At 37.2% G+C, this 24,897-nt stretch overlaps 2 protein-coding genes across 7 annotated transcripts in view; one reads left to right on the forward strand and one right to left on the reverse strand.

The window, feature by feature from the left end:
- Positions 1-44: 44 nt before the first annotated feature.
- mafk (v-maf avian musculoaponeurotic fibrosarcoma oncogene homolog K) lies at positions 45-16,695 on the reverse strand. The gene is made up of 3 exons (XM_067420269.1): positions 16,529-16,695; positions 5,024-5,098; positions 45-4,127 (listed from the first exon to the last, which is right to left on the reverse strand). Exons 2-3 carry the CDS (start codon positions 5,066-5,068, stop codon positions 3,699-3,701), a joined length of 474 nt encoding a protein of 157 aa, XP_067276370.1. The 5' UTR covers positions 5,069-5,098; positions 16,529-16,695; the 3' UTR covers positions 45-3,698.
- A 3,383-nt stretch (positions 16,696-20,078) lies between these two features.
- ints1 (integrator complex subunit 1) overlaps positions 20,079-24,897 on the forward strand; it is a 41,217-nt gene continuing 36,398 nt past the window's right edge. For 4 of the 6 annotated variants that reach the window (XM_067420283.1, XM_067420311.1, XM_067420320.1 and 1 more), the window contains exons 1-8: positions 20,079-20,166; positions 20,293-20,353; positions 20,586-20,674; positions 20,763-21,050; positions 22,531-22,727; positions 22,813-22,950; positions 23,029-23,188; positions 23,270-23,375. In XM_067420283.1, coding sequence (XP_067276384.1) covers positions 20,620-20,674; positions 20,763-21,050; positions 22,531-22,727; positions 22,813-22,950; positions 23,029-23,188; positions 23,270-23,375 — 944 coding nt within the window. In that variant the 5' untranslated portion in view covers positions 20,079-20,166; positions 20,293-20,353; positions 20,586-20,619. Of the gene's footprint in view, positions 20,205-20,292; positions 20,354-20,585; positions 20,675-20,762; positions 21,051-22,530; positions 22,728-22,812; positions 22,951-23,028; positions 23,189-23,269; positions 23,376-24,897 lie in introns of all 6 variants that reach the window. The other 2 variants (XM_067420292.1, XM_067420301.1) reach the window with 2 other exon arrangements.

Consider the following 24,897-nt stretch of genomic DNA (forward strand, 5'->3'; position numbering starts at 1 on the left):
TTTCGTTTTTGATGTAACACCAAACAAGACTTCAAATTCAAACATGGTTACATGAGAAAAGCTTTATTTAAAAGTACAAAACAAACACTGCAGACTTTGTACAGGAATAATTTACCACCTCAAATTTAGCCAGAATGGAAAAAACAGAATGATTTATTTTGTACATGAGGGTAGCTCATTGGAAAGAAAACGAACAAATGTAAATAAAATAATTTAGATGATGAAAATAAAAAAATAAAAAACAAAATAAATATCAAAGATCAATGTGATACAAGCAGATTAATGATGAGAATCATGAATATGGTTAATCTAAACCTTGTTTTTGCTGCCTTTCATGGTGTCCGTATTTACAATCGCTATTTTATATATAGCGCAACATTTACACCCACGAGACTCAAACAGGCAAATCTGTTCAACGTGGTTGCACATGGAAATATGATTTTACAAAAACAACCACCCCATTCATACAGTACTTAAATGATGACAAGCTCAATGTTAAAGGCACTATTTTAACTACAAATAACATGACTACTTCCCCTAATACCTTACAGTTTCATATTAACATTGACAAATATAAAGTAATAATTTGGAGCAGCATACTTTATACGTCATGGAGTTACTCTAGGATTCTTATAGGCAAGTGTGTTGTAAAGAGCACTGGTTAAAATTCCTATGTGCGTTCATGGTAAATAGCTTTGAAAGACTGACTGAACACATTATATACTTTGAAAAATAGATATATTCAAATGTAAAATATAGAATAATTTATCCTATTCAGCCCAAAAGGCCACATACAGCATACATAGCATAATAATAAAAACAGAAAAGTACCCATTTAGTTTAAAGACCATCTTCACCATCTAACTTTGTTAAGAGGAACATTTACTGCGTCAAAAGAGGGAAATGTCCACAGGCCTCAGTCACGAGATGACCCTTAATGCCTGTCACTACTTATTTTGCTTTTAATCTAATTCAATCTACACGTATAACTAACTGGCCTAAAAAAAACTGGCGTCCCTGTACAATTACAGAATAGTTTTGTGGTGACATGTTCTGTTTTAGTCTGAATTAGGGCATTACGATCTGGTTACTGGAGGGTGTAGTTTTGTTTAACTCAATACAAATACAAAGAATAAATGAAGTGTCTTTTAAAGAAAGTACATAGATGGGTTATGGCTTTGGTGGCAGCTGAACACAAAGCAAAACAGCAATGCCTCAATAATCCAAGAAATGAAAGAGCAGATCTTGGTGTCATCGGCATTCAATCACAGCATTTTGAGAAAAAAAGAAATACAGATCACCACCAGATGTCAGTGTAAAGCACAGAAAAAGCTGCTTTGTCAAGTTCTCGCTACAATAAAAAGTATACTCTGTCACTATATAGTCTAATTCAATAAAGAAGAAGAAGTGACACATAACACTTCCTATCTAGGGAAGCGAATTATGAAGAATTCTAATATTATGTAATGTATTAGAAGGGGGAAACAATTGGCCACAACATGACTAAAGAAACATTTCTGGGCTTTTTTCACTCTTTAAACAGATGTGTCCTAAAGGAAAAGGTAACCCATAGGTCCAGAAAAGAGGATCTGTCAACCAGAGCTGTGGTCACATGGAACTGGTCGGGACACTTTCAGAAACGGCTCGACATGGTTTGAAACGCTGAACGTAGGTTTAACTTTTCAAATTACCCAAAACAATGGCAAGTGAATGATGAATACTGAAATGACATGCTCCTAAAAACTGCACTCTAGTGTATTGAGACTGACATTATGTACATAAAGGAACTGATGAGTTTAAGGCTAACGTGTGGCTTTCTGCGAGACAAATGCTGGACGTCTAGACTAAAACCAGTTAAATAAACCACTGAAATGAAAGACAATTACAACAATCACACCACTCTGAAGGCATTTCATGTCCTAGACACATATAAACTATACAGACAATGGGAAAACATTAGATCTCTGTCATGTTTGGGCATAAAGAACATAAAAAACTTGTGGAGATATAAAAATGCTAAGAGCACAAGAGTAGCCCAGGGAGCTGGGGCTAATAGTGGGCTTCCCAGCAGCACAACACCACTCATGCTTCCTGCAGTGGTGGAAGGGCTCACAAGAAAAGTCATAGCCACTTAGGTAAGAGAAAATCCTGAATTCAGGCACCTATTTTATTTTATTTTTTTAACGACAGATCAGTTTGACTGAATATGAATGCTAAGTTAATGTCTTATGAACTGGATTCTCCTTACCCAAGAGTCTGTGTCGAAATATCAAAGATTTTCATTTAATATACATTTTATCAGGGTTACCAACACCGGCAGTGGCTCCTTTCGTTACTTAGCAGTAGGAATGCTTTCTGAGCGGACGGAATTTTATATATAAAGTTGGGAGCTTAAATTTGATGTTATCTGTTAAGCTTAAGGCTGTTAACTCAGTTCTGTAATATACAGGTTATTGTTAAACTTATTTTGTTTGCAAGACAGCTCCTGTTATCACTATATCCAATATGGATTACCTACCATTTTATGGAGTCGTATACAGACAGGTCAGGAAAAACGGCGTATCTTTGAGATAACTGACAACACAGATGTTCCAGATAATCAACGTTATACTAACTAACCTTTCATAAAATAAAAAACACCATGAAGTGCCCTTTTCTAGAAACTCAGTTAATCTGTAATTTCAGTCTTGAATAATTACATACGTAAATCTGCTTTGCAAGTGCTTCATAGTATTAGACTGTAATTCAACAGTTAGAAATAAGTGCCGTATTCCCATTTGGGACTCGTATGTTTAAACTGCTGACTAAGAGAACTGGCTCATTTCCAATGGGATAGTTTTCTCTGTTGATCAGTAATGTAACGCTTCAGGATAAGTATTTGCCCTTGATGTCGATAACATCATTCTCAACTTTGGACTGTGCTGGTCACACCTGAATTTGTCCAGGATCTGAAGCGCTGCTCTTTCACAATGATTCATATCATTTTATAGAGATGTATTATGAGATTATAGCAATGTATTTCATGATGTAAAATGACATCAAAGTTTGTGGTGGGTACGTTTTTTTTAAGGTTTTGAAAGGCATTTCTTCTAAAAAAAATAAAAAATTGTCTTAATATCAATGTTGGAAACATTTGTGCTGCCAAATATTTTTGGGTGGAAATTGTGATGCATTTTTGTCAGGATCCAGAATATGAAGTTTAAAAGAATAATTTATTTGAAGTAGAAATATTTTGTATACTTTTACTAATTGAATGCATCCTTTCTGAATACAAATCTTATAAATAATACTATATATTTATTTTAGCGTCTCATGCATATGCAATGTCGAGGGCATCAGTGCTGCCATGGCAGGTTAAGTCAAGTACTATCTCACACTTTAACAAGTGCTCATCTCTGCTAAACCTCAGCCTGTGTTGAAGTGGAAAGAGCGGTCAGCGTGCCCTGCCGGTGCCGGAGTTTATAGCACAGTGCACAGACAAAATAGATGTGTATGTATGTGTGTTTTGTGAGTGTATAAAAGAGAGAAATGAAAATAGATACAGCCTGTTGTAGTCACTCAGATTAAGGCCTCCACCCTCCCCTCAGTCTGACCACTGAGCTTTTTCTCAGTGTAGGTCGAGCGGTGGCCCGCGGGCCAGTCTCGGTTCAGAGCCGGATTGGACCAGGAGGAGCTGGGCAGGCACTAATCGCTCAGCACTATGAGGGTGCCGAAAAGGGGGCAGAGCTGGGGCTGTGATTGGCAGACTTGACAATTGTGATGACGCTGGTGGTGGCCACCTTACCGTGAGGCCCTCGGGTGACAGTCCGGGCGAAGCACTGCAGGGCCTCGTACTTAGCACGAAGCGCGTCCAGCTCTAGTCGCATACTGGCGTTTTCACGAGCCAGCTTGTCCACTTCTTGTTGCAGCTCTGTTTTTTGCCGTTCAAGCTCCTCCTTTTGTGTGACGCGTTTGATGCGGCAGCTGGCAGCATAGCCGCGGTTCTTTAGCGTGCGTCGCCGCTGCTTCAGCCGGACCACGTCTTCCTTGGTCAGCCCCCGGAGGTGCTGGTTGAGCTCCCGCACCGACATGGCCACCAGCTCATCATCGCTGAGCGCCGGGGCATTCTCACCTGCCTCCTTCTTTACCTGAACCAAAACGGACACACAGTTTAATCAGTCAATTTTATGATGTCAGTTTTCACCTTGCATACTTTTATTCACCAAGAACGCATTAAATTGATCAAAAGTGACAGTAAAAACATTTATAATGGTAAAAAAAAAGATTTCTTTCAAATAAACGCTGTTCTTTTGAACTCTCTTCATCAAAGAATCCTGAAAACAAAACATATAATGGTTTCCAAATATATATACATGCATTAAGCAACTGTTTTCAACATTGATGATATTCAGAAATGTTTCTTAAATCATCATTAGAATGATTTCTGAAGGATCATGTGATACAGAAGACTGGAGTAATATAAAATTTTCAGCTTTGACATCACAAGAATAAAATACAATTTTAAAACATATTAATTAAAAAAACTAATAAAAAATGGAAATGGTTCTTTAAAAATTTTAATAATTATCAAATAAATGTAGTCTTTGTAAGCATAAAACTTACAGACCCCAAACTTTTGAACGGTAGTTACATTTCCAAAACCTCCCACACATAACCAATAATCATATAGACAAACAATAAAAATAACACACAGTTAAAAATACAACAATATTTAATTATTGTTTGTTATGGTTTATTTTATAAATATTGTATTACAAGCTATTTAAATCACAATAATTGAGCTGATGCAAATATTCTATATCATTCAACAACTATATTTCTAGTTTATAGTTACTAGAAATTAATATTATTATTGAAGTGACTACTGAAAAAGTATGGCGTGACAGATGTGCAATACATGGGGACATCCATATTAGGGGGATGAGAAAAATTCTTACATATTAATTAAAGGATAATAATATTATAAAATGCCCTATAGATATATGTCCCATTAAACCCATGAACCACAGGGAAAGGGTCTTACCTTTAAAGCTTTGTCCGCTTTAAAATTGGTCGTCATGCCCTGCATACAAGCAGCTAATCAGAACTCCTCAAAAATCTAAATGAAAACGACAAAAAAAATAAAAAAAAATAGTAAATTAACAAATATAACGCATAAAAGGTTATTTTTTTATTATTTTTTTTTATTTTTTTGGTGATTGCACTTTTCAGTCACAGAACATTTATGTCGTCATTAAGCCTACATTGCAATAAAACTGCTGAGTTAAATGAAGTTACCTAGAAGGACCAGCAGAGGTCAGTAGAACTCTGTACACTAGATTTCAGACAAGGGTTGCCCTGTTTACTTGCTGATCTCGCGTTCTCACGATGTAGCTCACTAGACCGTTGCAAGAGTTCAATAATAGAAGCAGGTCAGCTCTCTGCATGAGGCTTTGTCTGATCTCCCTGCTTAGCCCTTCACGCAAGACTATTTTGGCCACTGGGCTATTTTTAAAAATGCCACTCTGCGAGTCGAGCTCACGGCCTCGAGACCCGCCACAGCCAAATTAGAAGAAAAAAACCGCGTGAGATCCGCGGGTTCCATTTCAGGAGCGTCAGATGCGTGAAGCGAACCTCCTGCTGCCATGGAGACACCCTGTAAATGGGTGTGGGGGTGTATGTCACATGACCAGGAAAAAATGGTAAACAAGCTTCATTCATAAGATCGACGCAAAAAAAAAAAAAAAAAACGAGCAAAAACTCAAGTAGACCCTTTACAAGTTAGATAACTTTTTAAACAATAGAGGAAACAAATAAGCCTAAATAATATGTGTGAATTATTATAGTTACAAATAATTCACACATATTATTTAGGCTTATTTGTGTGTGTTGCTAAAGTGTTAGAAAGTGACACCCAAACTAGACACAGATGCATTGACCTAATGATCTATGCCTCTCTATCAATCTATCAAGCGACCTTTCTGTCGGTATTCAAATCAAATTAGTATAATTCCTTTGAAATATAAAAAATGGTGAACTTAACACATGGAAACCTTTTTGAATATTAGTTTTAATTAAGTCAAGTCAGTCCTTTGCAGTTCAGTAAATGGAACATTCCAGGAGGCCGTCAGTCACATGGGAATAGTTTCCCTTATACAGGCACTGTTATATTTGTGCTTTTAGACAATGTTCTTTATCAGGTTTAGAACTGTGGCTGAAAGACTGGATCCTGTTACACTAGGCTTTCCTGGCCTGTTTCATGTCCTTATTTAACTGTGCCTGTTATATTTAGCACAGTGTGCTGACACAAAACTCCAGTTGCCAGTGACACAATTCTGAGTGGAAATATTTATAAGCAAATCATTAGGAAGTGGAATACTTTTATTGTGGATTCCTTAATCTACACTTTCTCCTGCAACACACTCATGAGAATGATTATTCCTTTTGGCTGTTACTGTATTATTCCAGGATGAAACGTGCATTCCATTCAGAATGCATTTCTTCGGGCCACAGATAGCCCATGTTCCAACTTCTGGCCGGTCCAGTCATCTGGCCTTCAACTCTCTGCATACCTCAACCATTTTAAGTGATCGTTTTGTCTTAGTAAGAATTCTTTAGAAATGGTTACATTAAGTATCTCTGACCAGTGAGCAGATTCACTGCCTTAGGCATGTTTGGTCATTTCAGAGTCATTCTTTTGATTTGGTCTCACTAAACCACACCAGACGTGCATTAGTTGCTGGTTTAAATGTTTCAGTTATGGCAGGACAAAAGTGTATAGATTGGGTATGAACTGAGCAGTTGAAACCAAATACCACCATGAAAAAAGAAGAAGAAAAAAAATCACTTAAGTCTTGATTCATACCATCTGGCCCTTGATGTGAGGGCTACATTAAGGGTCCCTCAACTGATTGTGCTACAATCAAACTGGCAACAAGAAAACTATGCATTATTCCTTTTTTTTTTTTTTAAAGAAGAATATTATATATATATATATATATATATATATATATATATATATATATATATATATATATATATATATATATATAATTTATTTTTTAAATCAATTGCACTCTTTATATTAAATTAATAATTTGAATCAGTTAACTGAATATCAAATCCACACTTTCCCCATGCAAAAACATCTAAAAACTGTGCAACAAACAAAACAAGGTCAGCTCTGACAAGAAGAGCTTTCCTAGACAGCAAGTTGGCTCAGCATGGTTGATTTTAAAATGGCTGTGACATGGGAGGCCCTGCCTTTCTTTCCAATGAGGACCATGGAATCACTTTAAAAAAAAAAAAAAAAAAATGCTTCCCTCTCAATTCATGGGGCCTCCAGCCTTTCAGGTCTTTCTCACACACACACACTTCCTTGAAATTCCTTCAGCACATGGTACCCCTTTCCATTTGTGCTGAGAACTGGGGTGAACTGACAGGGGGCCCCTCTTTCCTGCTCAGCCCTCACAGAGAGGAAAAGCCCTAATGTCCCAAGGCCATAGCCGGGTTTTCATAGTTTCCTGGTGATAAATTATAGGAATGAACACTGCCTTTGATGCTGAATATTTGATAGTCCATCTGAACACTAGTCTTCTTATCATAGATTCTGAAGCCAGAGGGAAAAAAATATTTGTGTTACAGCAGTAAGTCCTGTGAAGGAAGACACAAATAGTGTGTGAAGTGTAGATATATGAATAACTTTCTCACACACTGACATTGAGAAAAGCAATGGGGCCCCACTTTCCATTCAGAGAACTACATACTTAATATGCATAATAATCTTACTGCATGACTACAATCATCTAAATATAACCAGAATCATTCATATATATATATATATATATATATATATATATATATATATATATATATATATATATATATATATATATATATATATATATATATATATATATATAGTTTTAATTCAAATCACATTTATTTATATAGGGCTTTTCACAATACATATCGTTTGAAAGCAGCTTTACAGAAATGCATGCATCTACATTACAATTTACAGTGATCAGTTATCAGAGGTGACTGTGTCCAAGCACATATCATGCAGTTAAAAAAATGTATTAGCTTAAGGCAGAAAAAAAGGAGCTGATTTGAGTCATTATTACAGGTTGTGAAAATTATACTGTGGCCCTTAAAAAAAAAAGTTAAACAAACACACCTGTATATGTTGTTCCAAACCTGTAAGACCGTTCATCTTCGGAACACAAATAAAGGTATTTTTGAGGAAATACGAGAGCTCTCTGACCCTCCATAGACAGCTATTTAATTAACACTTTCAAGGTCCACAAATCATCCATGTTACTACAGTGGTTCAATCTTAATTTTATAAATTGACAAGAATACTTTTTTGTGCAAAATTAAACAAAACAAAAACAATATTATCCAACTATTTCTTTCTAGCCAGTGTCAGTCTCCTACACAGTTTACGCTGTAAAAACAGTGCAGCTCCCTCATCATCATCACACGCATGCATCGTGGTGCTCACGTGAAAACCATTGGCTGCTGTACAACTCAAAAGCGCTGTACCACTTACAACAGAAACTACGTAGGAGACTTGAGCCCCTTTCACACTGCACGTCCGACCCGCAATATTCCCGAAACATTGCCGGGTCGCCTTCTGTGTGAAAGCAACCACGTCCCGGAATTGATTACCGAATTGAACCCGGATCGGGGACCTAGTAACATTGCGGGGTTCGACCCGGGACGAGCGCTGTGTGAACAAAAGCCAAAACTAGTGCCTCAACGTGTACGTAGTTATCGTGCGACTCCTAGAGCTTGTTTTTTCAATAATACAACCCTGCAGTGCCAGAAGAGCTTGTCTGTGTTTTAAACACAGAGAGTGTTTGTATACAAAATAAACTAAAATTAAACAAGCAGAAATGTGCAAAAACTGGACATAAGTCGAGACCACGGAGCTCCTTACTATCCGCGCTGAAGCTGAGATCGCTCGCCATTATACGTCACATCCGGATGTCACGTGTCAACTCGATCCGGGACCGTTACGGGTTGTGTGTGAAAGCGCACATATTACGGTATTTCGCTGGCAGTGTGAATGGACCAAATCTAGCGGCCCGGGAACAAATGCCGGGTCGCATTATCCGTGTATTTGCCGGAATCGCAGTGTGGAAGGGGCTTTGCACAGACTAGAATAAAATTGTTGAATAAAGTCATTATTTTTGTGTTTGTTTTTATGAAAAAAAGTATTCAAAAAAATTAAGGTTGAACCACTGGAGTCACATGGATGATTTTAATGATGTCTTTACTACCTTTCTGGACCTTAAAAGTGTGTTATTAAACAGCTTTCTGTGGGGGGGTCAGAGAGCTCTCAGATTTCATCCAAAAATATCTTAATTTGTGTTCCGAAGATGAATGAAGGTTTTACAGGTTTGAGACCACATGAGGGCGAGTAATTAATGACCGAATTTTCGGGTGAGCTAACCCTTTAAGGTATTATGATCGTTCTAGGGGTAAATAATGTAGAATTATCTCCTTTTGTGGGTACTGTCCCAGTGGAAGGTATTGAAATGTGCACTTTTTTTTTCTTACAGTGCACTAAAATCGTGAAAAACAAGTTTATTCATTTCATGTTTGACTATTATCTACTAAACTTGTAAGAGCAAGTTTGCTTCATTTCTGCAAGCATAGCATTTATAAAGTTGCTTGTTTATGCAGTATTGTGGTAAAGCTACGATTACCTCATCAGACGGATGTAAGGGACAGAACTAGAAGCCCCAACATCCACATCCTTTAGTGAGTCAAACAAAGAATCAACAATAACAATACTGTGTAAAAGCGTCCAGACCTTTATGACAGAGACCAAGATTTATCAAATTAATACGGCTTGGCATACATAATGACATGCCTGATGTGCATTGCTCTATGTTATATGCAAGCACAAACAGAACTGAAACTATTCAGTAATCACAAGGTGAAGCTGTTCAGACATGTCAGGCATCATGAGGATGTTGGTCACAGTGGTAAGCCTGTCAACAACCTTTCTGTTGAACTTCAAGGGTCAGCCTTCGTTGTACACAGTGTTAACTCAACTCCCAGTTACAATGGAAAGGATTGCCTGCGTCAAGGTTCTCCGCCAAATCTCCGTCATTTTCCACAAATTACATACCATGATGTAAACCCAACGGTCCTCTGCGTCACATAACTTACATTTCAATTAATTACTTACATGACATCTGATCCCAATAAACCAAACTAGGCGGATTATAACTGACTAAACCTCTGGCCCGCATGGACAATATCTGCTAAAGTATTGCATGCTTCGGCTGCAACATAGATGACGTTCTTTCTAGGGTCCCTGAGTAATATGGCTGGGTAATCGCATATCTGAGTTTTGAGATTGTGAACTTTCTCAGAAACAACCCACAAAGGACCTCCCTCTTATGGAATTTGACGCCAGCGTTGCCATGTTAACACATATGAGAATGTGAGATTCTCTTGTTTTGAAAGGTAGAGAATTGAGACAAGGCCTTAGGGTAAGCCAAAAACCACTTCAAAGACGTGTGCTAATGTTCTCATGATAAATGGAGGCCAGGCTTGTTTGTTTTTCCTTTTTTTGCTCAACTAGTTAAGCTGCGAATGGCCGGCTGCTAAGTTCCTGCGCGAGTGAGCCGGAGAAGGCTTTGCTCCGAGGTGGGAGGTGGAGAGCTCCGTCTCCTTTGGTCCCGGCCCACTCTTTTCCACAGCGCAGCGGCGCATTCGCAGGGATATTATGTAAAGGAAATGGAGAGCATAGCAGAGCTGTTAGTCATGCTGTTTACTGGTAAGAGCGAGGACGGTCGGCAGGGAATCACACCCTCCCGAACTGACGTTTCCTGGAAATTCCTGTTGTTTCGCAGGGGTGGAAGGAAAAGTACGTGGAACCTTGGGAACGGTTGGCGGGACCGCCGGAACTTTCTGCGGATTGGGAGGAGAGGTAGTGAGTGCAAAGCTCCCTTCCAACTGGGGACACAGGGATTCAAAGGAATGTCGAGTATGTGCTAACCAAAGACAAACCCGCCCAGTATGTACAGAGAAGCCAGTGCAACGTGGTTAATAAGTAAGGACAACAAGCACAATTCTTCACAGGAAAATCATGACATCACCAAATTTGTTACAACCAACAACAGTCATCCGAACACTTATATGATGTAACATCACTTCGCCACCTAAAACTATTAAAAAACTACGCTTAACTAATGGGACGCTTAACTTCATCTATCAGGACAGGCTTGAGGATTGCACAACGTGGCATCAAAACATCATAGACATATAAACACCCAATTACTCAAGCTATTGAGAAATAAGTACCAGACAATGCTTCCCCAGACCTGACCACAGTGTGGTGGTGAGGTCAGTCCTGTTCGAACCAGAAACTGGCAAAGGGCACCAAGAAAAGGGCAGGGTGCTTCTTTGTGGTCCAGACATCCCATAGGCCAATTAAGTCTGATTCTGTAATGCATGGATCAATAACATGACCCAAATTTTTATTTGGTCTGGGTCTGTTAATTTATTCAATTAATTAGAAATATGGGCAGCCATTTTTTCCTATTTTCCAGTCCATTGAAGGTGAAAACCTCCCCAAAAATAATAATAAAAACATAAAAAATGCTATGTTTAAACATGTATTTAATTGCTGAAATAAAACTAAGTAAAACAAAAAAAATCTGGATGCCTGATATAATAAAAGAGGCCTTATTGAAAGAATGAGATAATTTCATTTAGGATATTTTGTTATTTCTTACAGAAAATATAATTAACCATAACACTTATTTAAATTATATACAATATTTGTAATATTGTTCAAATATATGAAAATCTATCATGTAAAAGTCATGTCAAAACTAAATAGGAAGTGATATCACAGAAAGTACCCCTCATGACTCTGTGTCAAGGTCAACAAGTCTATTCAAATTTTAGATAATTGACCTTTTCGTGACATGGCAAGGTTGGTTCAAGTTTTACAAACCCTCAAAAAAAAACAAAAAAAAAAACTCCTTAACTTAATCGCTTTTAAAATAATGACTAAGATGGTAAATAAGATTAGTAAGAAACACTAATCTATTGTTGGTATAAGACATGACTACTTTTTACTTTGCATTTTTAGAGTCATTCAACTTTTGTTAAAAATGTGTTCTAAAACCAAAGCCATATGAATCCAACACAACTAAGACTACATTTCTAAGCGCTTGTATTTAAACGCTGGCCCACCACATCACACATTTCCAAATTCTGGAAACAGCCCGATGAAACACAGGCTCATTATTTAACTGCAATATTTCAAGCAGCAGTGCAGTGACCTTGCATTTCTTATATCGACTCATTCAAATCAATAAGACTTTGATTCACGATGACTGTTGATAATGTCGCATCCTAGGTCAAGACTTGGCGCTCGAAGAGAAAGTAACGGGTGTACTTGACGTGAGAATTGGGTTTGGAGTTCCCCTGAGTTTCATTTTGAGTCATTAACTCACCAACTGCTGCTGTCTCATTCACTTTCAAAACCCACTGTCCTAACCACAAAGAGTACTGTAAGAGTTCCGGTTCTCCAAACACGCAGTCTAAACCACAGGTTTGTTTTTTTGTTTGCCCTTTGCGATTTTGGAGTATGCTATCTTTAGAGGTGAGAGAGATATTCAATACGACAATAATAATCCTAAACCATATGCAACTCAAAATTGACCATGTGATTACTATAATGCTGATTATAAACTGTTTACTCATGGAGCATTGCTTAGTGACAGGACACGAGTGCCTGTGATCCCACGTGTCTGTCTCATGACAGTGCAGTGTGCCCAGTGCACTTCCCCTGGGTTTCTAAATGCAGCAAGCAGACAACGTACAAGATGTGGGAGGCCATCACCACAGACACCTCAGCAACTCTGAGTCAGACGAGGTCACACAACCCCACATACAGTCAATAAGGACACATGACAAGGTTGCCCTCCTCCATGGTTTTTCCACATTGCTCAAAATGGGACAAAATAACCCAATATTTGCTCTGTTCTCTGTGCCACCTTCCGCAATACACTCTTAAACCGATGATACACAAACGTAACCTGACCCCAGCAACTGTTTCGGTGTAATGACAGGCACTCAATGCAGTTTCCCCTTAGCTCTGCTCTCAAGACTCTTCCTGGGCAATGAGCGGTGCTGAATTAGCAACCTCAACAACTGATCTTCTGCTGACTCTGGAAAAACAAAGCCAAATTATCAGATTGGACCACAACGGCCCCTGCAAACATGGATGGTGGCCTTTTTATATTCTCCAGGATGTGAAATTTACACCTGCCACCAGCCATATGCCGATACTTTTTTACACACTGGGGATATTTTTGCTTATCTAGCAGCCGCTGTGGTGTATGACTTGTAGAAAGTCTCTGAATGCCATTTTGTAAAAAACACAAATGCACACATTTGATTTTATCTTGAGGAACAGATAAAAGACATGCTGTCAACATGCACGCCTGATTTGCTGTTCGCCATGCATCCTGTGCAAGTGTTTTCCATGCACCACACATGAATTTTCATAACTTAAAACCACAAGATTTTTTACTTAAATGTAAACACTTTAAATGGACAATCTCAACAGGAGCTCCAGAGACAATACACTTTAAATTTCTATGGTGTGGTTGTTATAAATGAAAAAACAAACAAACTCATAAATCCCCCATACTGCCACATACATTAACAATTTATTAATTGAATTTATAGCTGATGTATATTTTATCAACATAGTACACAGAATAGGGCCTATAAAAAGCAAAAGGCAACTCGCGGTTGTTTATATCATCATCAAAACCAGCCTATACTGTCATCTAATTCTAAACTCCTAAATGTGGACAGTTAGGCATTTATCAATGTGTGAAAGTACGGTTAATAAATTGAATTGCTTCATGTATATCAGGGTAAATGTAGAGCTCTCCAAATTGACATTGTACAGTCACAAATATGTTAAATTACACAAAGTGCAACACAACACCATTGGGGTTAAAGGTGAATTACAAAAACAGTGTGACTGTAAAGTTAACTGAGAGCCTAACTAAAGTGGAACAACGTGAATACATTTCTGGTCCACTTAAAGGGGGGTCTAATTTGTTAAATATCAAATTAAAGGAAGTGTATGTAAGATTGTGGCCAAAACTGGTACTGCAATCACTATCCCCTCATGCCCTCCCCCCTGACTCGAGGTTGCCAGATATGATTGCAGGATACAGCAGGAACATGTGTAGATTCAGCTGTGGTAACTAGAGCAGATCTGGCAACCCGGATGCCCAAACACTACTGACTTTGTGATTGGTAGATAGGCGGAGCTACAGGCCAAAACATGACATGTCAACGACATCAACATCAGTTGAGGGCTGCAACAACAACTTTTAAATGACAAAATCCTGGCCGGACTACTGTTGTCAGTGATATAAGTGTTTGAAATGAACATGATTTCTTAATGTCTAGTGACATATCAGAGCCATTTTATGATTAATTGAAAAATATTTCTCACATACAGTTCCTTTAATATTGAACAAATTAGACCCCCCTTTAAGTGGACCAGAAATGTATTCACGTTGTTCCATTTTATATTTAGAATAATACGAAAAAATATATATATTTTCACTATAGCACAAACAATATATTGAATTTTTCACTATAGTGAGTTGTTTTATTTATTTATTTAATGATCCACTATTGATGTGCAAAAAAGGTTAATTTCTACCCTTAAAGGGTTAGTTCACCCAAAAATGTCATTAATGACTCACCCTAATGTCGTTCCTCACCCGTAAGACCTCCGTTCATCATCGGAACATGTTTAAGATATTTAAGATTTGGGTCGCCAATGTCGCGTGATTTCAGCAGCTTGGCAGTTTGACGTGATCACGTGACATGGCGACCCGAGTCATTGATCGATTCACTGATTCGTGAACCGTTTGCATCTCTTTAGAGGAACACAGAAGAGAAGACAGTGCTGAATAAAATCATAGTTTTTGATATTTTTGGACCAAAATGTATTTTTGATGCTTCAAGAGATTCTAATTAACTAACTGATGTCACATATGGACTACTCTGATGATGTTTTTATTAGCTTTTTGGACATGGACAGTAAAGTGGGCATAAACTGCATATGCTCTGGGACTAAAATATAAAATATCTTAAACTGTGTTCCGATGATGAACGGCGGTCTTAGGGGTGAGTAATGACATAAATTTTATTTTTGGGTGAACTAACCCTTTAAATGGTCATGTTGCATACCAAATGTAGTCCAACACATACTCTGTTTGACATGCATTCCTCTAATTAAAATCAAAGGACTTCACTTTAATATGGGGTAAATGGCATTAATTTGGTTCAGGACAGCTATTTTATCATCCATTGTGGAAATGAATCACATTATCCAGTTATGACTCATTTTTCCTGTGAGGGCGTCACTCTTGAGCTAACCTGCCAAAATAGAGTGGACACAATCATTCATAAACAATGTGTTCATGAATGTTTCCAATCACCTACACATAAACACACACATAGGCTATACGTTCCATTTCATAAGTGAGCTTCATAAAGAATAGGCTATACAATCACTAACTTGTGTTTAAGAGTTGTCAAATGTCCTAGGTTTGGTAGACATGCATGGCTCACGTTGTGCCTCATGGGGTTATTTCAAATATTAATGTATCAGGGGTTTTTGCACTGCAAGTGCGTCTTTTACGTACGGTGTATAATGCATTATTTTGCTTAAGTAGGCTACTATTCGCCAACACAGTGCGCGTTCACGCCGGCGTGCACCTCGAATCTGACATAACGTCACCCTATTCTTGAATCCTCGTGTTGATTAAAGAGCGCGAGAAAACTGAATCTTTCCGCGCGGCTCAGATTGCTCGGAATCATCATAACAATCGTTAGATCGCTTGCCGTTATATAGCGCTCGCCGCACAAATATGCCTTTTGTCCCAGAATTTATAAATGCCCAGCACGTGTTATTTCTTTATGTCGTGATATTAATTTTTTTGAAACATGCCCGCAGTTAAAAGTGACAAAAACAGTTGGAATAGTATCGCAAAACTGCGTTAAAAGTTACGAGGCGACGTTGTTTCGTTTGTCAAAGATGCACTGTCTACGATGGACTTAATCCCTTTAAAATATGGGCTACGTAAGTAAAAACAAACTCCTAATTTACGCAACATTGAAGATAGTCAGTGATATATACTATGTTTATAAAAGTGATTGTGAAGCAAAATCCGAAAAAGCATTAGTAGGCTAAATTCGAAGTTGCAACCTTTAACACGTGTCCATTCCACAACAGACCGATACATATTTGTTTTTATAATTAAATATTTAATCATTACATAACTTATGTTTCTTTATAGTAGGCTAAGAGTAGACAAATTATTTCTACAGCTTTAGAATTTTAGAGAAGAAAATATTAAGCTGCGCATCGACTACAGAAATATTACGAATAGGCTGAATTCTTGTCCGTCATCGTGAGAACAGCAATTTCGAGAGGAATTTCAAAACATCTCCCAGAAAAGCTCGCACACTTTACCTTATGAACGCGGAATCTCTGTTGGGGATGAGCAAAATCTCTGACAAGTGTCCTGGAATCAACAGGTCGAGCCTTGCCTCGCGTCCTGCAACCGAAGCGAAATGTTTCTCTGAACTAAATTAACTACAAAACAACAACAATGTATCAACATTCCACTCTGTGCTTCCGCAAGCACTGACGTCACCGATTCCTCGTGACCGCCCCCTCCATTCATGAAAATAACTTTATGCTGACGTCAGTCAGGCGGGAAACCAAGGGAGGCTAGAAATAGACGCAACTGAATACTTTTGAAAAGTGTATTGTATTAATTGCAAGAAATCGGCGTTTAAGGGTCGTGTTGTGTGTACATACAACAACGAATTATTTCAGCTCTTGCTGGAATGGTCTTGTGCTGGACATTGACAAAAGTTCTGATTTTGTGTGTCAGTCTCACAGAATAGTCTATATCTGTGGTATGACGTGAGTGTTATCAGAGCTCTCACACACCCATTTACTTCATTTTTGGTCTTTCTGTAACTTTTATATTTATCATAAATGTTTGAATTGCACATATCAGTGAAGGGACTCGAAAGCGCCTCCTGTCTGTCACAAAAAAAACTGTTTACAGTTGTTGAAAATAAGCTTACAAAGCAGTCGCAACCATCGTCTGTGTGGTCATACCTCATTTAGTTCCACATGGAAGGCAGGCAAACTGCTGTGTCAATTCCACTATGAGCTAGACACTCTAATGCTTTAATTAATTATATACTGTGGGGTAAAGGCAGAATAATAAATATTATATATATATATATATATATATATATATATATATATATATATATATATATATATATATATATATATATATATATATATATATATATATATATATATATATAGGGCAGGGCTTGACTTGACTTTGTCCATGGGGAACTAATTGTGTTTGCCCTCGCTGCAAATCATCAAAGAGATGATGAAAAAAAAAATGTCCATTTTTTTTTTTTTTTTTTTTTTCTAATTGTGGTGAACTACTTGTTTATAGCAGGTTCAGTCCTCTTAGCTCAGTCATTCTCTCAATCACCAGTGACTCAACACAAACACATTCACTCTCTGAGGAAACATATGGGTTTGATATCAATGTTTGGGATTCTGGCTCCTTGATTCTTTCATGCCCATGAATTCTGGGTGGTATTTAACTTCACACTTTCTTTCTGTTTTTATCAAGTTTTAATGTATGGCAACTGAAAACATGTTGTGCACAAAGTCTTTAATGTGTGTGCGTGTAATAAAATTGCTTCTATGTTCACAACATAATGTCTAAACCGCTTTAATAAATCTTTAAAATAAAGTAAATTATCTTAAAGATTTACCTGAATTAAAATTTGATGAAAAATGTTCTCTGACCATGAATACTGCAGCACAGGTGAAAAATATCACTTTACCAAAACCCCCACACCTGATCTTTGGACCATTCTTGTGGCAAAGCATCTATATACACACATCAAAAGAGAGAAAGACAAATGTGGCTCAAATAACATAAAAGAAGTGATGAACTGCCATTCTGCTTTTCTTGTGGGATTTGTGGGAAACCACCATGTGGAAGTGAAAAAAGAGGAGTTTTTAATTGGAAACACATCCTAAAGTTCTTAAGATCATGCCGGCTGAAGCCAAACATTAGACAGACCTGCTTGAATCTTCCAAAACTAAAAAAATATGTTTAAACTATGTTGACTTTCAATGTCAGTTTATTTATTAGGAACCCTGCTCATTTCTTCATAAGTACATAGAATACTGTTGAAAAAAAGCAAGAGTTATTATTTTTCCAGATTTCTCTTGTGACACTGGATTTGTATTTGGAACAGTGACTAGTGTGCCACTGACATCATAAAAGTATGGTTAATATGAAAAACACTTTATATAACAAGTAGGCATTGGTGTGGCTAATGTTTTTGTATATTGACTTATGAAAAATTCTTTTAAAAGTCCAAATACTCAGCAAATCTTCTTTGAGGAGTCATGGGTTTAGGGAAACACATGGGATGTTTTGTTCCACTCGCTACATTTTAGAAGTGGCATGCATATTTCATATCTGGAAGGCTTTCAGAAGCGGCCATTTATTGTTCCTGTCAGAGAAGTATGTTTTCAACAATACTTACAGCAACTGTAACCAGGCACATATGTGTATTTTCTCCATAGAATTCCGATTACAAGAATATGTTGTTTTTGCTGAGCACCTTACAGTGTGTGTTCTCTGTGGTGTTCTTTTCTGGGTGAAAGTTCTGTTTTTTTTGTTGTCTGGCATGCACAGTAATGTCTGTTTCCATGTCTGACATCATTTTCAAAGAGAAGATTCTAGGAAACACTGTTCCTTGTAGTCCCAGAACGCTCCATAGCAACTATGCTACCCAGAGACATTTAATCACCCTGAGTAATATATGTTTGAAGACAAAGGCTACAGTTTCAGAAAATATGATTCTGTGATTGTTTACATGTTGTGAAAATTTAATCAATCAACATTGTAATACGATACAATAAATGAATTAATAATATATTCAGATTTGAGTTAAACCCTTAAAATAGATAAAATTCGGCAAATGATCACACACACCCAGGCAATATTTTTTGTTTTGTTTTGTTTTGTTTTTTGTTTTGTTTTGTTTTGTTTTGTTTTGTTTTGTTTTGTTTTGTTTTTTGTTTTGTTTTGTTTTGTTTTGTTTTGTTTTGTTTTGCTTTGCTTTGCTTTGCTTTGCTTTGCTTTGCTTTGCTTTGCTTTGCTTTGCTTTGCTTTGCTTTGCTTTGCTTTGCTTTGTTTTGTTTTGTTTTGCTTTGTTTTGTTTCGTTTTGTGAAAAGTCCCAAAATTACTTTTCATTTTCTTCAAGGCCAGCATTTAGTTTAGTACACCTTATAATACTTGTCATAATTTCTGGTGTATTGAGTAGGTTCTACCGTGAAAATAAACTAGCCTCATAATACTTAATACTTATGTTTATTAATTTAATTAAATTTTGTTTTGTTATTGAAAAAGTCCCAAAATGTATTTTCAGTGTCTTCAAAGCTTATAAAAGCTTAGGCTTATATCCTGCTTCATTTTTGTTGTTGTTGTTTTTTAGTTCAGTATTATATTATTTTATTTCGTTTATTTTTTTGTTATTTAATTTAATTTTAGTTTAGTTCCAAAATGTCTCTTAATTTATTTAAAGGTAAAGGCTCATTTTCTGCTGGTTTTGATTCATGGATTATAGATTTGATATGCTCATGAAGTGGCAATAAACACAGTAATACCAAATACATTGGTATTACAAACAGTGATTGTTTATTATACAAAATAACGAGCTGATGAAAGTTTACTCTTATTAATATTACCCTTATACGTACATTATACTATTTGGGTGCATCTCAATCAGTTCCCTAGTTCAGTAGTCAGTTTACGGATCAGGACATAAGTCAATGGGCCCACTCCCTTATCAGTGCCCTGACTACTGAACTAGGGAACTGATTGAGGCGCACCCTTTATTGATATCCAGTCTGTACAGTTCTTTTTGTCATCGCGTTTGGCTCCAGTGCTGTAGGCGGCGCTGTCGCACTTTCAGTAAACTCTCCCGCTGCCGCAGAAGTAGGAACACAGCAAGTCATGTAGCATCGGCTTTGAAAAACTGAGGTAGTTTATCAGTGATCTTTTCGTATTCTCCAAAAAATGTCAGTATATTAAATATATTTTACTTTTAGCACTGGATGGTATTCGTAAAAAGTACACTGGGACTAATGTTAGATTTTTTTTTGCTAGATGCAGCATGTAAACAAATACAGATGACAGTCGAATTTAAATAAGAGCTCAGCTCATAAAGGTAATAAAAGGCGCTTTTCATTCCTTCTCAGTGTTTACAGTATCAATTTTACCAACTAGCAGCTACATATATGCCATACCAACAACATATTAGCTCGTATGTTTGTTTACCTGAATGCAATTTTGTTTTCCATGGTATGATAATGACATTGTTATTCCTGTAATGTGAATCTACGTTTGGGTGTTATTCCTGTAATGTGAATCTACGTTTGTGGTGTTTATGTCTCTTTCAGTTACAGTAAGTTGAAGCTTGTGGAAGCTGTAACAATGAATCGACCAAAGCCAACAAGCATTAGGCGTCCTAGTAACACCAAACCATCAGGTACGAGTGTTTAGCTGTGATTATACGTAGATTGATTAACCCTGTGCCCTTTTTGGACATGTTTTTTCAATCCTGTGATGTCCCTCAGGTCACCCACCTCCAGGGGATTTCATTGCTCTTGGTGCGAAGAGTCAAGGCAGTGAGCCCAAAGCAAATCCAGCTCTCTTGAAACCACCTTCCACCGTTTTGCCCCCAGACCGCAAGAGAGAGGCATCTTCATCCCTGCCCTCTTCCTCCGGCCTCTCCAGTCTTTCCAAACGCCCCAAGCACTCTACTACTCCACCCAGTGCCCTCTCACGCCTCGCTGAAGTGGCTGCTGTTGACAAAAGATCAATATCACCTTCAATCAAAGAGCCATCTGTAGTTCCGATTGAAGGTGAGATTCAGAAAAACTTTCATCCATCTAATTTAGGGTTTCTCAATATCAGTATTTTACTAGTTTTTTACTAGTTGAAGCAAAAAAGGTACAAACTCTTTATTTAAAACTGAAGTGTAATGATCAAAACATTAAAACAAACAAGTAAACTGTTAAATAAATAAATAAATAAATAAATAAATAAATATGATTTTTATTTAATAAAAGAGCAATACAAATTTAAAAAATGGTAAAATATTATTATGCAATAGAACAAGTGCTTATGTAGCAGGATAAACAAGTATACTGTAAAATAAAGAGCGTATATATTAAAAGAACAATTCTATATTATTATATAATAGAACAAGTGCTTAAAGGTGGGGTAAGTGCTATCTGGTAACCGTTGTTGATATTTCAAATCACCAAAACAAACACGCCCCTACCCCCAAAAAGGGTCTCGCCCCAATTGTGATAGCTCCGCCCCACATATACGTAACCCAGGCAACGACTATGGCAGAATCTGTGTATCTAATCCAGGTCGATATACAATGAAAAAGTCATCCCTTCTATCACAAAAACACAAACCGTTCTCATGAACAACTCGATAGTACACGAGCAAGACAGTCCAACTAACGAACATATTACAATTATGACCAGATTAGAGTAGAGTTATAGCGATCACAAAAACGCAAACTGTTGTCATGAACAACTCTAAAGAACACAAGCACGAGAGTCCAGCTAACGACATATTACCATTATGACCGGATAAGGGTTATATATAGATCATAAAAATAGTAAACAAACATATATTAGTAGTATATCATCTTACTTGTCGGACACATTTTGTGAGCTGATGCTTGAAGCACACAGTGAGGAGATTTAGATGCTCCATACGGTGTGGAAATGAACGGGTCTTTATCATCGCTGAAGAGAGACACAATATGATCGCAAATGGACTAACAAGCGAACATGACACACGAGCATAGTCAAGCAGCATATATTAGGCTAGTTCTCGGCTAATGTCCGTCATGTGTGACTCGTGTGTTTTGAATAATGACGTGCACAGAGCGAGAGCGAGTGCTCATCTCACCATCAATAGTAGACACGCCCCTTACCTTCAGATTGGCTACAAGTTTGTTATTCCACTCGGCCCGAGTCCTTTTTCTAAAACGGTTTTGAAATAACACTTACCCCACCTTTAAGTAACAAGTATTCCCTTGTGAAATATAATTGCATTTAATTATATTTAAAGTTGGCATGAAATGAAAAGTCACCCTATTTTATGAGTGCGTGTTCTAGATCTTACTGTGAACCGTTAATCTTTTCATATGTTACCTTTTTTATGTTTTTCTATCTTGTGATGTGATTTCAAAATGTCGTAACTGTACCTTCTGGTGAAAGTGATAGACTTCTTTGTAGGTATTTTATTGTTGTAGGGATGGACCTTGTTTTAATAAACAAAAATGTAAATTCACACAACATGTGATTGTTTGTTTTTCAGTGTCGCCTGCTGTTCTTCTCGATGAGATTGAGGCAGCGGAGTCAGAGGGTAATGATGACCGCATTGAGGGTGTGCTCTGCGGGGCTGTCAAACAGCTGAAGATGAACAGAGCCAAGCCTGACATGACGCTGTATCTCAGCCTCATGTTTCTGGCCAAAATCAAGCCCAATGTATTTGCTACAGAGGGTGTGATTGAGGTAAATAAAATCTCCTGTCCTGTATTTCTGGAATTGACTCTTGCTGCTGATGACATGGCTTATTGTGTTGAATGTCTTCGATCAGGCTCTTTGCAGTTTGCTCCGCCGTGATGCCTCGATTAACTTTAAGGCCAAGGGGAATAACCTGGTGTCCGTGTTGGCCTGTAACCTGTTGATGGCCGCCTATGAGGAGGATGAAAACTGGCCTGAGATATTTGTCAAAGTAAGTAGTCAATCTGGCCGGCTTTCCTATTTCACGGTAATCATAGTACTGATGCACTGTCATTGTGGTGTTCCCCAGGTCTACATTGAGGACTCTCTAGGTGAGCGAATCTGGGTGGACAGCTCACACTGTAAAACATTTGTTGATAACATCCAGACTGCCTTCACAACAAAGATGCCTCCTAAGAGCATGCTGCTCCAGACAGAAACGGGACGGTCAGGGGGCGACCTCAGTGCAGGTTGGTGGTCCCAGACTATTCAGAGTCATGTGTAGGTTAGTAAAAAAATTGTATAAAAACTGACTCAAAATACTGTTTTAGGAAACAGCCCTCATCCTTCCACTCCAGATGAAGATGAAGGTCAGACGGAGCTTCTTATTGCTGAAGAGAAACTCAGCCCAGAGGATGATGGACAGGTCATGCCCAGGTATGGAACTACAGATGCTCAAGACCATGTAGTAGTCTTTGATTATAAATAACTTTATTACATTGAATAATTATGTTGAACGTTGATCATCAAAAGTTGAAAATGATTCATTAAATTGATAAAAATTCATAGTGAAGCTATTTAAATTGCTAAACGCTAAAAATCCCCCCAAAAACCTTCACAGTTTCCTCAAAAATGTTTTCGACAAGCTGCACAACTGTTTTAAACATTGATTATAAAAAGAAATGTTTCTTGCTGTGTGTAAAATAGGAACATTGAAATGACGTGACACTGAAGACAAAAAATTAGCTTTGCCGTTGCAAGAATAAATTACATTTTAAAATGTATTAAAATAAAAAAGTTATTGGGGTTATAATATTTCACAATATTACCATTTTACTGTATTTTTTCTTAAAATAAATGCAGCATTGGAGATTATTTCCAAAACTTGCAGACTCCAAACCTTTAAATGGTAGCGTATATGTCAGGGATGGAAATTAACTTTTTTGTCCACCGGCCACAGTGGCTGGTGGATTTCAAAATCTACCAGCCACTCAATGTTTTAACCAGCCACTTTCTTGTTTATAACCGACAATGTGTAACTGCACGTGAAAATTAATACTACAAGCTCTACACTACTTAAGCTGTTTATTTAATCTCCAATCTCAATGAAATACTGAAATTTTTTTCTTTCACTCTAATACACACAAAAACCATGAACTGATATACATTTCATTAAATGAGTAGGGCTCTGTGTGCTCTTTTTTTTTTTTTTTTTTACCTGGATGTGGCATTTGGATGATTTGTGGTCTTTTATGGCTTCCAGTTTTAGGTTTTTATGCCCAACAATGAAACGACTAGTTTGGGCATCTCCTGAAGCGTGTTGACGACATAGATAGCAGAACATTGTCAGTAGGGATGCACCGAAATAAAAATTATTGGCTGAAACCGAAGCACTAAAAGAAATTTAGCCAATTATCCATTGCATTTATGGCTAATGCTATGACTGTGATTTATTATTTGAAACTTTAATATTAATTAATGCAATTGCAATGCCTTGATTTTTAGTAAAGTTACAATTACAAATTATGCAAATATTTATTTAGCACATTGCAACAACCCACAGTATAAAATTAAATTCAAACTAAAATGTTTAACTTGACCTCACTCATGTGTACATTAAATAATAATGTACAGGTCTACTGGCCTGCAGAAATGTACAGAAATTGAATAAAGTAATCAAATGTAAAATAACTGCATATTTAACTGTTTAAATGAAAGATTAATCCTTAATAAACTTACAAAAGCTATTCAATCAAGAGCAGTGAGTGATGTCCTTTTGTTTGACATTAAACAGAGTAAAGGCAACTTCCCCTTTAAGACCTAATAGAAGGATATGCGCAGAGGTGGGTAGAGTAGCCAAAATCTTTACTCAAGTAAAAGTACAAGTACTTACGGAAATATTTACTCAAGTAAAAGTAAAAGTAACAATAGTAATAGTTACTTGAGTAAGAGTAAAAAA

This window comes from Pseudorasbora parva, chromosome 2 (genome assembly GCF_024679245.1).
Source record: "Pseudorasbora parva isolate DD20220531a chromosome 2, ASM2467924v1, whole genome shotgun sequence".
NCBI lineage: Eukaryota > Metazoa > Chordata > Actinopteri > Cypriniformes > Gobionidae > Pseudorasbora > Pseudorasbora parva.